At 38.6% G+C, this 17,549-nt stretch overlaps 1 protein-coding gene across 1 annotated transcript in view; it reads right to left on the reverse strand.

Moving 5' to 3' along the window:
• The window catches only part of LOC139735911 (condensin complex subunit 1-like), a 33,111-nt gene extending 17,502 nt beyond the window's left edge, over nucleotides 1–15,609 (reverse strand). Inside the window, exons 1-14 of the mRNA XM_071646667.1 lie at nucleotides 15,463–15,609; nucleotides 14,396–14,471; nucleotides 13,703–13,761; nucleotides 12,098–12,279; nucleotides 10,031–10,173; nucleotides 9,214–9,335; nucleotides 7,931–8,054; nucleotides 6,687–6,834; nucleotides 6,020–6,142; nucleotides 4,937–5,146; nucleotides 2,569–2,659; nucleotides 1,822–1,948; nucleotides 1,085–1,213; nucleotides 480–562 (exon numbers count right to left, since the gene is read on the reverse strand). Coding sequence (XP_071502768.1) covers nucleotides 480–562; nucleotides 1,085–1,213; nucleotides 1,822–1,948; nucleotides 2,569–2,659; nucleotides 4,937–5,146; nucleotides 6,020–6,142; nucleotides 6,687–6,834; nucleotides 7,931–8,054; nucleotides 9,214–9,335; nucleotides 10,031–10,173; nucleotides 12,098–12,279; nucleotides 13,703–13,761; nucleotides 14,396–14,471; nucleotides 15,463–15,580 — 1,735 coding nt within the window. The 5' untranslated portion in view covers nucleotides 15,581–15,609. The remainder of the gene's footprint in view (nucleotides 1–479; nucleotides 563–1,084; nucleotides 1,214–1,821; nucleotides 1,949–2,568; nucleotides 2,660–4,936; nucleotides 5,147–6,019; nucleotides 6,143–6,686; nucleotides 6,835–7,930; nucleotides 8,055–9,213; nucleotides 9,336–10,030; nucleotides 10,174–12,097; nucleotides 12,280–13,702; nucleotides 13,762–14,395; nucleotides 14,472–15,462) is intronic.
• Between the last annotated feature and the right edge of the window lie 1,940 nt (nucleotides 15,610–17,549).

Raw genomic sequence — 17,549 nt, forward strand, 5'->3', positions numbered from 1 at the left:
TCATGACTATAAAACATATATGTTTCAATAACCTTCAGGCTGTCACACATATTTCCAAATAATCTTAATCACTAAAGCGGTAGAGGGAATCTTTTTTTACAAATGTTTCCTCCCTCTGAAAAAGGGGGACAGAATAAGATAGGCTAAACACAACATATAAAGGTGATTATGAAATCATAGTATTTCTTGGTAATCTCTGCAGTTAACATTGTCCCTTCAATATATCCGGGGCTCCTTTTCTCTTTCATTGAACTCATTCTATTCTAGATTGCTTCCCCCTTTAAGATTTAAAACCATGGTGAGCTAGGTATAATGGAGTGATTACACATTGGAAGTTGTATATCCCTTGCTTTTGCACATGAAGAAATGTGTTTCTTACATCCATTTTTCAGAATTATTCTGAAAAACTCTGAAAAAAAGTGAAATAATTTTATAACTTTGACAAATGATAAGAAATGATGAAAGGCAGCCAATCTCACCCAGGTAAATGGTCTTCAGCAAGTCAAACAGAATTTTTCCTTTGGAGGAAAGTGCCTCATCTTCGTTCTCTTCTTCATCAGTACTATAACGGTTCAGAGAAAAAGAAAAAATATGAATGCATTAAAGTCACTTTAAACACATACATGTAGGCTTCATTTTTTACCCTTAACAGTCCAGAAGAGTTGAGATGTTACACATTTGTTCTGCATGACACATTTGATGACTGCTGTTATGCTCAATTTCTTAATGTAGTTTGTTTGCAATAATTGAGGAAAAAATAGATAAGTATTCCTTGTGAGAAATTTGAAAGGAACTTTATTAAAAACATATTAAACCATGGTGCTATGAAATGGTAGGAAGTTTTCTCTCAGTCAAAATAGCACTGGGTCAAAATAACACAGGGTTATATAAGAAAGGCAAGTCCAACTCTGTGCTGGTTCTAGCAACAAAAAGAGAATAAAAGATTGTCAAGTCTGCAAATATTCTTATGATGTTAATATATCAAATGAGCCATGTTCACAAATGAGGAAGAAGCAAAAGTATCATGTGATCTCAATGAGAACATGCGGAGAAATGAACACATTATTTCCATGTCATGACTCACGGGTCAGTGTCTGCTGTGAGGACGGTGAAAGCCTGGTGGTCAGGGAAGCAGTCCCGGGCAGCCTGCAACAGACCGATAGCCCTCGTGTGGTGGGATTTGTCCAGGAGCTCAATGATTTCATCAATGACACTGAAATGTATGATAACAAACACATAACACATGTAAGTTTGCAAGTGTCGGAATGTTTGTAAACACTTCTAAAATCACTAAACACGGCAATGATATTTGAAAAGCCTGTTTTTTCATATCAACATCTACGAAAGCATTTTATATGAATTCATCAGTTCTTATGCATGCTTACTAAACACAAATACAACACAAACCCCAAAAGTATTAACGAAAGGGGGGGGGGGAAGGAGACAAAATCTACTCCTGAAATGCTCAAATACTGCATGGCAGATAGAATTCATGAAAATGGAAATTACAAAAAGAGGACAAAAGGGTGGTATAGTTTTAGTTGACAAACCAAACAAAGTGTTCCTAATAGAAGGTGGGAGTCAAATTTTATTAGGACAACCCTTTTTTGCTTTGTATTAGAATATATCACCTGTTTCAAAACCAATTTTCATCAAATTAACTTTAAATTCCTATTGGAATTATATGCTCTTTAATATTTCACATAAGTGGTTTTTAATAATCTTGCAAAAATTCACAGCATGAATCCCCATCTCAACCAAAACTATACCATCCCTTTAAGTCGAGAAGATGGTAAAGATGTGTCTTATCTTTATACTTACTCTACAGGGGCTGTATCCTCTGGGATCTGGACCGGATTCTCCTCATCAGCCGCCAAGGCTTTCTCAATGCTGGCCTTGATTTCAGGCTCCATGGCTGCCCAGTTGTGCTCTGGCTTACCGCTCACATCTATTCAAGAGAAAGAGACATCATCTGGTATATCTCACAGCTCCGTATGATGACTATGGAAAAAAGCTGATTGCCTGGGCATACTTATGAGTAGTGGGACTCAAATGTTGACTGATTGTACATCAAAACACATATCAAAGAATATGAGCCACACCATGAAACTGAAGGGCATGATTCATCCAATCATGTGACAAAGTTATATCTCAATATATTTTCTTTTAAAAAGAGTAGTGCTCTAAAATATAGAGAAATTTCTACAAAATTTCCTCTTTTTTTTCACATTTCTGTGACTTGTTACTGACATATGTTAAGGGTAATATAATTTTCGATGCTTTCTAAAAGAGGTAAGGCAGGGGCTTTTTCATAATGCTAGAAAGATTAAAATTTGTAGACTTTCCTTTTTATCTTTGTCTGTAGTGACATCGCACAATATACTTATAGTCTTCTCGTCCATTCCAGTAATGGTTGTACCCAAATTTTAAAAAATTAATAACTTTTGAATGGATTATCAGATTTTCTTCGAACTTTCTATGATGTGTTCTACTTATGTTGCTGCATTCTTTCGATCCACAAATATATTGGGTTTCATTTTCTGTTGATTGTTAGTTTGCAGGGTTTACCAGTGCCAGTTGAGTCCTTTTGTTCTGGCATCATCTCTTTCAGCTTCTCTTGCTCCTTTTCCAGAGTAAGTTGAAGTTCTTCAGCTGAGAGCTGCACAGGGGAGACAGTTTATCAAAGCTGGGTCAATGGTTTTCATCTGTACATGATAGCTTTACAGTTAAGAGATTGCTAGTTACCAAGACATAAGATGATAACTACAATTCGACTGTTGCTATACTGATAATGCTATTTTCTGGCACTACTAGTATAGCATTTGGCTATCAATCATTACAATTTTAAATCTAACAATCATGCAATTCACTGTGTTAGTATTGTACTGTTCTCTATCAAATAAATAAAATCACATTAACGTTTGATACATTTGATACCTACCGGTAGTATCAAGAGAAAGAAACTATACTTGAGGCTATTGTTCTGCTTCCATTATTGCACTGATTAGCCGGATTTACACGTACAAAATAGCGGGATGACGATCGCGCTCCAAATCTTGAGTTTTTTTGCAACCGTTCAGACGCTCCAAATTAGCAACCATTCAGACGCTCCAAATTAGCGGGATAGCGATCGCGCTCGGAATCTGGAGTTTTTTGCAACCGTTCACATGTACAGAGAAATATCCCGCTAATTGCCGATCAAGATAACAGCCAAACCTGCAAACTGGGTCACAAAGCGCGCTTCACTGCCTGCGCTTGTCTTTGCCCATTGTTTTTTGTGTGTTTAAGTGGTGTGGTACACGCGCTGTTGTTGTGGTACGCAAAAGAGGTGAAGGACTTCTTCGCAGAGGCCTCACTGTTGTGATGTGCGCATTGCATGATGGGATATAAAAACTCAAGATTCTAAACCCGACCATTCACACGTACCGGCGGGGGAAAATTAGCGCGCTAATGTAGAAATAAGTGCAAGATTTCTTGGAATTAGCATCGCGATGTAAATCTCGAGATTTGTATTCCGCTTATTGGTGTACGTGTAAACCTCCCTATTGAAAGTGAATACATAAAATTTGTAAAGTGGGCATTAATCGCAAATGTAAATCAATTAATTTTACCACAAGGCATTCTTTCTGTTGTTCTTGAATGCTCTGAAGGCTAAGTTGACACTGATGATGCAAGTAAGAACTAGAAATGTCGCTATGGCGACTGGTATGCCTCCGCCATAATGCATGATTCTCCTAATAGGTCTATAGTACATGTGGACAATGTGTGATTACATTTTCACAAAATTGGCAAAATATTAAAATGACATGTTTGTCACAAATGTATTGAATGTTTACCTTCCTTGACCTATGTTTAATTGGATGAATAGGAGAGCATGTATTTGGGGATTTAAGAACTTTAACTTGACTTTGACCATTTCATAAGTTTATGCACTGAGTAATTTTCAAGGTATGGAGAAAAAGCGCAATTTCTGTACTGAACAGTAAATTGTTATCATTTTCATCTGGCCTTTGATTTATAAGAGAAGCACTGTCAGGCAGAACATACATAAATTCAGCATGTACTAAGTTTCAAGATAACTTGAGCCACTTCCGAGATATGGAGAAAAAAGTAAGTTCAGCACTTTCACTTGACCTTTGACCTTTTGACCTTTGACCTTCTTGGCAAAAAAAAAAAAATCCCAGAGAAACTCTATTGGGTTAGACATGCATACATCAAGTCTAAAAAAAAAAAAAAATCCTGCTGGCATTGCATAAATATAAGGAAAATAGTAAGATTTTGAAGTATTGCCCTTGACCTTTGACCCCTGACCTTTGACCCCATGAACCCTAAATTCCCTAGATAACCACTGCCAGTCAGTAGATGCATATACACTATGTTCCATGAAGATACCTTGAACAATTTCCAAGATACAGAGAAAAAAGTAAAATTTTAACATTTTACTTGACCTTTTGACCTTTGACCTTTTGACCTCATAACCCCAAACTTTCACCAGAGAATCTTAATTGGGTAGTACATGTATACACTAAGTTTCAAGAAAATATCTTCAGGCATTGCATAGATATGGGGGAAATTGTAAAATTTTGAGCATTTGACCTTGACCTTTTGACCTTTGACCTTGAGCATGTGCACCCAAAAGTTGATAGGCACAACTTCACCCCCTAATACACATACATGCCAAGTTTCATTAGGATACCTCAAAAGGTTTTGGTAGTTACCTTGTCCACAAAATTCATTACGGACGGACGGACGGACGGACGGACGGACGGACGGACGGACAACCCGAAAACATAATGCCTCCGGCACCACTTCGTGGCGGAGGCATAAAAAAATCAGAGCACATGACACATGATACTATAGCAGTACCGGCACATATAATTTGTATGAAACATGATGTAAGGGACTGCCGAAACAGAAGGTTCTTGCATAGCCAGACCTTAGCAGCAAATGGGTTACTGGTGAGGAAGGTTGAGATAAGCTGGACGGCGGCCTTGCGGACCATACTGGACTTGTCCTTGAGGCGGCCCACGGCCAGCTCCATGACAGAGTGCTGTCGGGTGAGCGGGATGGCTCGCTCGTTGCAGAGGTGCAGCCAGACCTGAAGGCAGCGGCTGCGACTGAAGGCGTTCACATCATGGATGTGGTCCTACAGGGTTGGAAATCAAAGTGGGAAACAAGGAAATTCACAAAAATACAGCGAAAAGCCTAATGTATATAATGGATAAAGTGACATTTACTGGCAACTCAAACATACAGATTTTAGAGCTGTATCTGAAGGTGGTTTTGTTTTTTGTTTTTTTCACAACTTGACTGCCAACCATCTGAGCATGACTTTTTATAAGAGTGAAATGGAACCTATCATTTAAATATGTGGTCTTACTGCTGCATACAGACTGATTTTTATGTTTTTGACCTATCAGTCACTATTCTTATGCAAAAACAGGGCCAAACTCAAAATATGAGAGGAACTTATCATCCAATCTTCTGTCAATAGTAATCAGGAGAAGAAAAAATTAAATTAACACCAAAGTACAAAACATCTCTTTTATGCTCCACGATACTGTATATGTCATATATTTAGCCAGTTTAATTTTTCGTGGAGCAGGACTTTCTGACATTTTAGTGAATGGATAAATTTGCAATTATGAAGCTATGTGGACGAAGAAATGTACGCATGCATGTCACATATCTATATTGGGATCAGAGTCAATATTTGTTAGATTTGGGAATAGCATCCGACTCATCAATTTGCAACAAATAAGAACCCCACGAAATATATGGCATACACAGTATATGATCAGGAGGGTGTTTCATAAAGCTGCTCGTAAAGTTACGAACAACTTACGAGCGACTGGTGATCAGTTCTTGTGCTGAGTTATGAAAATTCTGAGATAAGTACAATAGTGTATAGCAACATCAGAACTGATCACCGGTTGCTCGTAAGCTGTTCGTAACTTTACGAACTTTATGAAACAGGGCCCAGGGCTCTTCCCACCTCCCTGATATGATGTCCTCTTACCTCCAGTTTGTCCAGAAGTTGGTCACGGTCCGTCTTTGCCTTCTTGTCGAGCTGTTCCTTGGTCAGGACTCTTACCACTATTTCCCCGATAACACCGAGTATGCCATTTCTCATGGTGTAGGACTAGAGAGCATAATCACAAAATAATAAATGGACAGGAAGTAGACTTCTCTTCCCACAATGCAATGGGGCAAGGAGTGAAATGTGGAGGTGGTCTCAAACAGAATCACATTAGTCAATCTAATGAATTAATAAGATTAACAAGACAAATATATAACATTTTACCCCAACAAAATTTCTTTCCTCCACGGACAATTACAGTATTATCTTCAAATCTAAAAGTCACTAGACAACAAATATTCACAATATGAGTTTCTGTGTACCCACAGAGTACAAAAATGAGTTAAGAGCGAGTGACACCTAAAGAAATTCATATTCTAGTCACGGCTAGATAGTAGGGGTGAGCCACAAATGCCAACTGACTGGAAACCAGACATTACAGCAACTAGACAGAGTTTAATGGAAATTTGGAGTACCTGTAAAGCTACCCCAAAGACGCTTACTCATTATGCTGACCTGAATCTACGAAAGGGCATTATAAAGTACGTTCTGAAGGGGACTTGAAGTTTTTACTTCAAAATGTTGAGTCCATGCTGGCTTCCCTTACCTCACCATCCAGATGACAAAGGATAAGACTGATGCAGGGCAGCATGAGGTCCGGAACCTTTTGTGCCATCTCCACCAGGTAGGCAGCGTAGGAGCGAGTGCCACTGTTGTCCCTAGCTAGGTCATTGGGATCCATACTACCCAATTCTCTGTCATGGACACAGAAAGATCAAAATAGTCATTGCCAATGTGACCACGACAATGAAAGTACTGGAGGCAGTATCAATACAGATGGTACTGTGAGAATAATAACAGCTATTCTATTATTCTTGTTTATGTTTCTATTTACAAAAATGAGAGTAGCAGCAGTATTCCACCACCACCACCACCACCACTACTACTATTACTATTACTACTACTACTACTACTACTACTACTACTATTACTACAACTACTACTACTACTACTACTACTACTATTACTACTACTACTACTACTACTACTACTATTACTACTACTACTACTACTACTACCACTACTACTACTACTACTATTACTACTACTACTACTACTATTACTACTACTACTACTACTACTACTACTATTACTACTACTACTACTACCACTACTACTACTACTACTACTACTATTACTACAACTACTACTACTACTACTACTACTACTATTACTACAACTACTACTATTACTACTACTACTACTACTACTACTACTACTATTACTACAACTACTACTATTACTACTACTACTACTACTACTACTACCACTACTACTACTACTACTACTACTACTATTACTACAACTACTACTACTACTACTAATACTATTACTACAACTACTACTATTACTACTACTACTACTACTACTACTGCTTTGACTACTACTTCTATAAATACTAATACCACTACTTCTACTCCTACTGTTGCTGCTGGAGCTAGTACTTATGTGTCTTCTGATAGTACTTTTACTGTTACTACCAATAGTTATATTCATTGATACTATTAGACTGGCATATCCAATATAAGGCAACAAGGAAAACAATGAGACTTTATCCATTAATTCATAATGCAAAGTCAAACCTCAACAATGCTTTACAGATCTCCATGAACTACATCAGTATCATTTGGGATTTCATATCGCCATCTGGTAAGTTTACGCTGAGTTTATGTCAAACTGCCACATACGACAGCACATTCATCAATTACCGAAGTATTATAGTGTAACGTCAGTTTGTTTAAAATGTTGTTGAGACAATACATGCACGCCAGCAATGGAGCATCCACCCACCTCATGATCTCACTGACGACACTCTTGACCCCACACTGGGTGGCGATGGTGTGCACAGCCTGGGCCAGTGGGCTGGGGAGGTGCTCAAAGTGCTGCAGCAGCTGCAGCATCTTCAGGCTTCCACCTGCAAAATGAGAAAGGTTTGTCTGTCTGTTTATTTGTCTAATTTCCATCAGAGAAGACGGCTTGGATAGCCCATATTCAGCTGCACTATAGCTTATCTTCCATAGGGTCCAATTGGGTGTGAGGGTAGACCACCTCACCAGGTTATACACCCTGCTCTTTGCGATGAACGAAGCAGGATCTTTTACGTGCATGAGTTGTGATTCTCTCACACGCAGGACCTCCATTTTACGTCCTATTCAGAGCTACACACAAAGAGAAAATAATTTATCTCAAAAAAAGTAACAGTTCTATTTTCTTTGCATTCTTGCTTTTAAAATCAATGAAAATCAGTGGAATCACAGAAATTGATCATAATCATCAGCAAGCAAATCTGTGACAAGTTGACACTCAATATTTCACCTACTGTGGTTTCATCTCAGAATCTGATTTGGTGCAACTCCACACCATTTTGAAGTAGACTTTGCTGACCACAGAAAAGTCAAACAACCTGTTCGGTCTGTAAAATGTAAATTTGGGGCACTCTTTCTTCCCCTTCTTTTGTTTGTTTGTTGTTGTTTTTTCTAATGATAACTTTTATTACTGCAGCCACTGCCTTCAAGAAGATCACTTTGAAATGAGACCACCCTGCTCAATCCCCACAAAAAGTTGCAGATTAGGATTCTCTGTAATGCAACATAATATGTCATTTTGGTTGACCAACTGATTTTTTTTTTTCAAGTTTGTCTTACCTTGAAGAGTAGTCTTTTCTTTGCCTACTGCCAAAATTTGGTGGCTTAAAACAAAGCCGAAATCAAGATAACAGCAGTTTTTTAGTACAATATCTTTTATGGACAGGTATGCCTAGGCACTGCTTTCACTGGGAAACAGAATGTGTTTTCAGTGATCCTTCTGCAGAAGCATGTTTGAGTGACCCAAATCTTTAAATCCCCTTTTCTCCCTATTTTATGAAACTGCACCACCTGTCTCTTACTTCAGTTACATTATGAATGGGTTAGGATGGTCCAATTTTAACAAGTTATATATCATTTTAAAGCTTACAGAACACTCTTTAAAACTATTTCAAAAGTGAACACTCGTTTTGGCCTACTTTTGTGGGTTTGAGCTGGTTTGTTACATTTACATATTTCCTGCGCAATGGCCCCATCATGTAAGCCTACCTAGCACGTGGTTGTATCTCTTGAAAAGAAGTCCAAGGACCTGCGTGATGACCTCTCTGGCACTGTGATTCCTGGTGATGCTTGGATTCTCCAGCAGCTTGTAACAACATCCGCTCACCAAGCTGATGGCACACAGGAAAAGAAGACGATAAAAAGAATAAGTCTCATTTAATTCCATGTCTTGCAAGCTTGGTCACTCAATTACATTTCATCAACAACCATTTAAAACACACAAAATTACAGCCCATTAATGAAAAGCAAGAAATGCATGTATATACTTGGGCAGGTGTCAATGGGAAACGAGTGCGACAGCAAAATTGGCTCGTTCTCAACGGGTTAAAACAAATTAGAAAAACAAGATGAAGTGATGGCATCGTTTGAGGCCTCACATGTCTTCCATTGACCTAAATGCAAATCTTCACTAAATTTCTTTTCTTACATGACATTATATGAGAAAAAAAAAATCATCCTCTCCATCAATTTTTGGCTGAGTTGTATTAGGCAAGCAATGGGGGGGGGGGGGGGGGGGGGTGTGCAGGGTTGGTGATAGATATTAAACCCAATACATGATTTTCACATTTCTAGCACAAAGCAACAGGAAAATTGTAGGTTGCTGACATCATCACCCAAGCTATGGTGAAGGTAAAGGCAGTTGCAACCAGCCAATATAACCATCCAGAAAAACATAATCTATAACTTTATATGAAATACATTTCTTCCTATCCTACAATGTATGTCTGATTTTGATTTTGAAATTCTTCCTTTCTGTTTGTTTGACACCTTGAACATGGAGTTAAGAGCTGCACTTTCATCTTACTTGACAAACTCCTCCTCCACAACAGGTGGATCCCAGAGTCGTGCAATGTCCAGCTGAAGGGTCTGAATAAGGCACTGGAGTGACCGCTCCTTCTCACTGTCCCAGTCCCACTCGCCGGCTTTGACGCTCTTCTTGGCTCGGCCCTGTACAAAGCAGGGCAGTGAAAGAGGTGAAGGAGACACTGTGTCAGAAATAATCTTATCAATTATCCAATGTTTTTATACATTGTGCCACATTTTGTACTGTTTTTTGTTCCAGTTCTAGGCTATTGTTTTTGGTTTCCTTGGGGAGGAGGCAGTTAGGAGTCTTAAAACTTGCTGAAAGAGACTAAGAATTAACAAGGAAAAGTAGAAATTACGCGGTGCGTAATATATGTCCCCGCCGGAAGTAGCATTTAGTAGCAAAATGCACAATATAGGTAAAAAGATGAAGGTCAAAGGTCAAAGAAGTCAAAGGTCAAAATTCTATGTAGAAGTTTTGAAGCCCTCACCTAGTGCCATCACATAAAGCAAACGGAATCGAAATCGGGTTAGAAATGGCGAAGGAGTAGCATTTTGTAGGCAATGTGCAATATAGGTCAAAAATCAAGGTCAAAGGTCAAAGAAGTCAAAGGTCAAAATTCTGTGTAGAAGTTTTGAAGCCCTCACCTAGTGCCATCACTTAAAGCAAACGGAATTGAAATCGGGTTACAAATGGCAAAGGAGTAGCATTTTGTAGCAAAATGTACAATATAGGTCAAAAATCAAGGTCAAAGGTCAAAGAAGTCAAAGGTCAAAATTCTGTGTAGAAGTTTTGAAGCCCTCACCTAGTGCCATCACATAAAGCAAACGGAATCAAAATCGGGTTAGAAATGGCGAAGGAGTAGCATTTTGTAGGCAATGTGCAATATAGGTCAAAAATCAAGGTCAAAGGTCAAAGAAGTCAAAGGTCAAAATTCTGTGTAGAAGTTTTGAAGCCCTCACCTAGTGCCATCACTTAAAGCAAACGGAATTGAAATCGGGTTACAAATGGCGAAGGAGTAGCATTTTGTAGCAAAATGTACAATATAGGTCAAAAATCAAGGTCAAAGGTCAAAGAAGTCAAAGGTCAAAATTCTGTGTAGAAGTTTTGAAGCCCTCACCTAGTGCCATCATATAAAGCAAACGGAATCAAAATCGGGTTAGAAATGGCGAAGGAGTAGCATTTTGAAGCAAAATGTACAATATAGGTCAAAGGTCAAGGTCAAAGGTCACAATTGAAATTCTGTATAGAAGTTTCAAAGCTCCCATGTAGTGCTATCATATAAAGCAAACAGAATCAAAATTGGGTTAGAAATGGCGAAGGAGTAGCATTTTGAACGTTTTGATCACACACGGACGCACACACGGACGGACACACGGACGGACGGACACACGGACACACACACGTACGGAGCCCGTTTCATAGTCCCCTGCTCGAACTCGTTCGGCGGGGACAATTAATTGACTCAGCATGTAATGAACAAATATATACTATTGACAGATTTAAAAGAAACTTTCAAAGCTTCGTTCCAACTTTGAGGATTGTATAGAAACTCAAAGAACTTAGTTTTGCCTTTGCTAGACACAGGATGGTAATAAACCTTGGCATATAACCAACTAGTTCAACATCTTGTCTACAATGAAGAAAAACTCATATGAAATAAAGAAACCTGAGAGGTATTACACTCGACATTGAAAGTGATGTTTAAGCAAGTTATTCATTTTCTTAAAATTCTCCACTGTGCTAAACTTCCTTACATTACAATTTCTATCAAATTACATGATTAGCCGACTCTCAAACGTGCATTGAAGTAACAATGTAAGTTGGGGGTGGGGGAATGATATGCTGACAAACTTGTGATAAGTTATTACGAAACTATCTTTCAAGAGTCTTGAAGAAAGCAAACAGCAACCTTCCCAACAAATAATGCGATGATGTTTGAAGTGCCTAATATCAGTCAACGAGTGCTGCAGAAATGTATCATATTACACAGATTTATCTGGTCAGTTTTTTCTGTTTGCATTTATTACATAGATTGATAGCGTTTGTCAAAAAGATTTCCCATACCCTGCCCTTCAATGCTGCTGTGTCAGTAGACGGCTTGCATGCCTCCGTCTCAAAGGCTTCTGTTAGCTGGCACAGGATGAACGTCGTCATCTTGGTGCTGTTGAGGAGCAGATGGCGATTCTGGTGGTCACTGACAGACTCTGCGATGAACTTGCCAACAGCTTCAGTATTCTTAGCACAGGCTGTGGAACAGAGATAAGCATAGTTGGATACTAATCATGAAATATACACTGACTAGAAAGAGAACAAGGATTGAAAAATGAGTAACAAGGCACTACAAGAAGGATAATCAATATTAAAGACTATATGATGAAAATGTAAGTAATGATGAGTGACTATTTTTTGTTTTTTTTTAGAAATGTACAGAAAAATTCACACTATGACACTTACTTGGAAGTTGTGTAAATTAATAGCGTGACTTAAAATAGACACTTTATCTTTCAAGAACATGAGAACATCTACACACAAACCAAACAAAAAAAGTGCTATCATAAAAGTGTCAATGTCAATCATAAACCATGATTACTATTCTAGAATGCCTATCACGTAACATGGACTTTTAGAGGAATATTCATACAATCATAACTGCATCTAAAATATTTCCATTTCACACAATCTCACATTCATCTATTACCTTATGGCTGTGATTATGTTGAATTGAGTTGAAGAACTGAAACTACACCAGTCTCACACTTGAGACTCAGTGGACAGTTCCAGTTACTGTGTTGAAGGAATTTGCAAGTTTGTCCTTGAAATAAACAGTACACAAATGAAATGTACAAGGTGATGTTAACCCCAACTATGCCGGGGGGGGGGGGGGGGGGGGGGGGGGGAGGGGGGGGACGTTCCGCGCGATGCATTACCATCGCGAAAAGCTATCGCTGCGATGTTTCATGACTTTTTTCTTTCGAGTCTCCCGCATCTTTTGACACCGAATTTGCGATACCCGGACGTGCGGTTCCGAAGTTACGCGTAAATATGTACATGCATGTCAGACCAAAAATTGCTCAAAAACATGAATTTATGTACAATTTCAATGCAAACTGTGCTTCCAGGCAAATTTCATAAAAGCATGATTATTTGGGGTTTTAGTGATTAAAATCAATTAATGACATATTTTCATGTTCGGAACAATGTCGCGGACAAATTCCATTGAAAAAATAGTGAAAAACAAAAAGTCGAAAAAACAAAGAAATACATAAGAAACGCAAAAAAAACAGTAAAATACTTAAGAAATTTTTCTGATGGCACAATTATTTTCTCTAAAATTTGCTAGGGACACTAAAAATATGCCTGTTTTGAGCCTTATTTAGTGATTTATGTCAAATAGTTTGATATCATGCATCATTATGCATAAATTAGCATAATTTAGAATAAATGATAATTTTTTGAAAATCAACTTCACTGTATTTTAGATTACGTCACATACAATGTGTGTGCCAATTTTCGTCGTGATCGCGCAGTCAACAGCCGAGATCTGGTGGTGGGATCTATCATCTACCTAAATAGCCCGGCCTAGTTAGGGTTAACAACTGTAAGATTACCATTTACATAAATTCCAGGTATAATACCAAACAAAACGATCAAACACAAAACTAAACAAACCTGAAAGGATGATTTCCCATGCTTCCTCTCTAACATCTTGCTCTACACTCTGAAACTGCCTGTAAAGCAGGAAAGAAGAGAACATGTTTGTTGATGTTAAAAAACAAAAAACAAAATCTTTGCACAGTTATAGAAACAGAATATGTCATGTTTCTGTAAGATTTTATTCTTCAATTCTTAGAGGTGCTTTTTTTCACACACATACACACAAACAAAATATTGAAGAAATACTCAAAGACTCTCACTCACATGCAAAAGAATAGAAATCTACTGCAAGGGGATATGCGTTATCTAGTGGCATTTTATGACACAAAATAATGACATAAGGTACAGTGTCAATATCTGAGTAACATCAAGTTCATGTGCCCACATACAAAACTTTCATGGTACCTAATGATGTGCTGTGGTAAGAGACTAAATGAGAGGCAAGCAATCATTTGCTTGTGATCAGACTTTACTTTGTGAAAAGTTTCACAGAGTTCAGAGTTAGTATGGCCACTGGAAAACAGTACATTCAAAATTTTTATTTGATTTCCGTATGTGAAAATTTCACACACATGTATCACAGAAGGAAAAGAAAGAAATCTACAATGTACTATCAACACATGAACAAATGTACATTGTATAACATCATTCATGTTGGGGAGACTCAGCATTGCACTAAAGCCAAATGTATGTTTTAGAAGTACTCACCTGAGAAGACTGTAGAAACTGTCAAAGTGGTCCAGAATCATAAAGGAGCCATCTTGATGCAGGGCAGACTTGCTTCCTGAAAATACATGTATAAAAATATAACAATTGTGATCAGGAAAGGAAAGAAAAAGTTAAGTGCCAATATCAAAGGTTGATTAAATGTCACACTGTGACTACATGTAATACAACATTGCATCTATGAGCTACAATACTATAATCTCCAGAGAATTCCAGTGAGTGCATTTTTTGTGTAAATTTTTGAACTATGTGTACTATCAAGTATCACGGCCATTCTCCTATGCCACAAGGTGATAAGGAATACCATACAGCAAGCACCAGAATAATATGATTAATGGGATGAAAATGATGTGGTGAGGTTCAGAAATGAACCAAAAGCAGGTAGTTGTCAAATCAAAGAGTATTAATATCTTTGGTTGATGACTTTTATCCTTCAAACACTGTATTCTGAGTCAAAAAAGAAAAGAAAATGTTTGGGTAAATTATTCTTTACAGAAAAGAATTGAGCCTGTAACTGATTATAGCCATGTCATTTCCTTTTTTTTAAATCATTGATTCCATGCTGAGTCCAGCAAGTACTGAGTGATAAAAGAGATAATGGACTTTTTGGGGGCAACATCAACAGTATGAGATCTGTCTCTTTTTGGAGGAAGGTATATCTCTCGTGGTACAGACTTGTTTAAAATTTGAGTATCAAAGTCATATTTATGCATGAACACTCTGAAAAGCTGTTACAAATGACAGCATGTGGTAAAAACAAAAACAAAACCCAAACTGTCTGAAGATGGCTGTCGGTTTTCAATGGACAGTAAATGCAATCAGCCCTATTCAGTACATATCAAATTTATGTACATATATATACATACAATTTTTATTCTTTTTTCATTTTGGAAGAAACCTCTAGATTCTGTTTGCCTGATTCATTTTGTTACAAAGCCAACTTTTATAACATGAACAGTGTCAAATTATCCTTTCAAGCTCACTTTTCTTTTGTTTGCTCAGTCTTTTTGCCCAAAAAGGAAAAGTCACGTTCAGGCTCAGGAACTTACCAACAACCTTGTCTCCTACTTGTCTGACTGGGTACACTTCCTCGACAATGTACTGGTTGATGCCAGTCCCTTGCTGGAGGTCCTTCAGATGAAGGGGTAGTACAAACTCCCAACTCATTGTGGTGGCGTGCAGATTCCGCTAGTACTCTGGTCTCTTCTTATGCTTTATTGGGTAAGAAAGTGGAGCGAGGTTGGGAGGGGGGGGGGGGGGAGGAGAGAAATCAAAACATTTGATTGAATCAAAATTCTCAGTTCAGACATCTGACAGAGAAATACAGTTATCACAGAATCTACTTCCATATTATGACACTTCTTGGGAGTGACAACAGAAAAAAAGACGAAAATAGTGATGAGGGAAACTCTTGGAAATGCCAATAATGCTTCAACTATTAAAGGAAACCAAAACCCAAAGAGAAGTGTGAATCAGAGTGAAAGCAGCAACATTAGTGTAGAACACATCAGTGAAAGATGGCTTTCTCATGTATAATAAACTCAAAAGTAAGCGTTGGATGGGGCGCAATATGCTGGAACATTCAAAGATGATTACAAATCAAGAGATACATTGTATTAGGGGGATACACTACAGTCTACAGGTAAATAACCTGAGGAAACAGGAGTAAAAAAGAAAAAAGAAAAAAAAAGGAAAAAGAAAAAAGAAAATCGCGCCTGGTGAGCCCCCGCCTGGATCCGCCACTGATCATTGCTGATCTCATCTTTGACCGAAAGATCGGTCTGTATCTGGTCATCAGGGATATGTTCCACGGAGACTGCGTCTGGCTTCACAGAATCCCCTCCTACAATGTATACAGACCGAAAACTATCCTACTGGCTCCTGTATTGATGCTCTGCCAGCGGTCACACACAGATCAGACGTTACCATAAACCCAATTTCAGATTGATAGCTTCTTTACATTCAAACAAGTTTGACATGACATGACACATTACGCAGTCAATATTTGGGGTAACTTTCTCACATTGTGCAATCGAAATACTCAATTTGTAGAGTCTATCCATATCGCAACATCGCCGTTCGCTAGCTGTGAAGTACTGTGACTGTGAGCAGTGTGAGTGTAAGTCGCCATTTAAAACACGTACATCGCATGTGATTGGCTAACGGATTCATAATTATGTTGAAGAGCTGCCTGTTGCGACCGCATCAGCGGGCTGGTAGTCATGGTACATCTGTAGTTGTGACGACAGTTTGTGTCTTTTTCCATGAAAATTTGGCAATTGTGCACTTTACGGCCCTATATTATGGGTGCGAGAATTTACCCTAATCGAGCAGTGCGTGCGAATTCGAGTTCCTTTCAGGCACCCCGGGTCGACAGCGGGTCTTCTGGCACTGTACTGTATACATGTGTGTGAGATTTCGTGTTGGGATGCATGCAGTGTGTGTGAATGTGTCAACGTGCTCGTGTGTGATGAAAGCTCTTACGGTACCCCACATGGTTGCTCTAACGCCCTTCCCTGCCTGTGCGGCGCGGCATGATCGAGCGCGAGTTGTGCATTGCCACACAATTGGAATGCAATGAGTGGTAAACTTCCGTGCTTCAATCATGATTTTAAATGAATGAATTTTGCGTTATATATTAAGCGGGGTGTCACTAATTAAGCTATTGCGGAGGGTATATGTCTGCTCGCGGCCTTGGCGGAATTATTCTGTAAAATAATAACAAAAAAAGAAGAAATCTTATCTCGATTTGTCAGTCTGTTAGTGTTTATTTCGTCTAGACAGTTACCGTGTAACGAGCCCGACCAGACGCCGTGCGAAGTGTGTATAGCTACCGATTTACGGGCAGCCACTACATGGACACACACAGTACACAAGCTTCGCCCGCGTGGTTGGTTTGCGCGATTTGTGATGGGTTCGGATCGGGATGGATGAAGAGGTATGAAAATACATGTATTCACGTAACTGTTGTGGCGAGCTGGCGGCGCAAGCTAGGAAGTTCAAAAATGGAATCTATTGTATCACAGACTACTGCAAACTTTCTCACACTTTGTGCCATGATCGTGGCAATTTTCTGCAATGCAACATTGTATATTATGTAAAGCTCGATAATCCTGCAGCGGAGAGCAAAGGCACG

The sequence above is a fragment of the Diadema antillarum genome, unplaced genomic scaffold (genome assembly GCF_040938485.1).
Source record: "Diadema antillarum isolate AM-2024a unplaced genomic scaffold, OU_Dant_1.0 seq00000604_RagTag, whole genome shotgun sequence".
Classification (NCBI taxonomy): Eukaryota; Metazoa; Echinodermata; class Echinoidea; order Diadematoida; family Diadematidae; genus Diadema; species Diadema antillarum.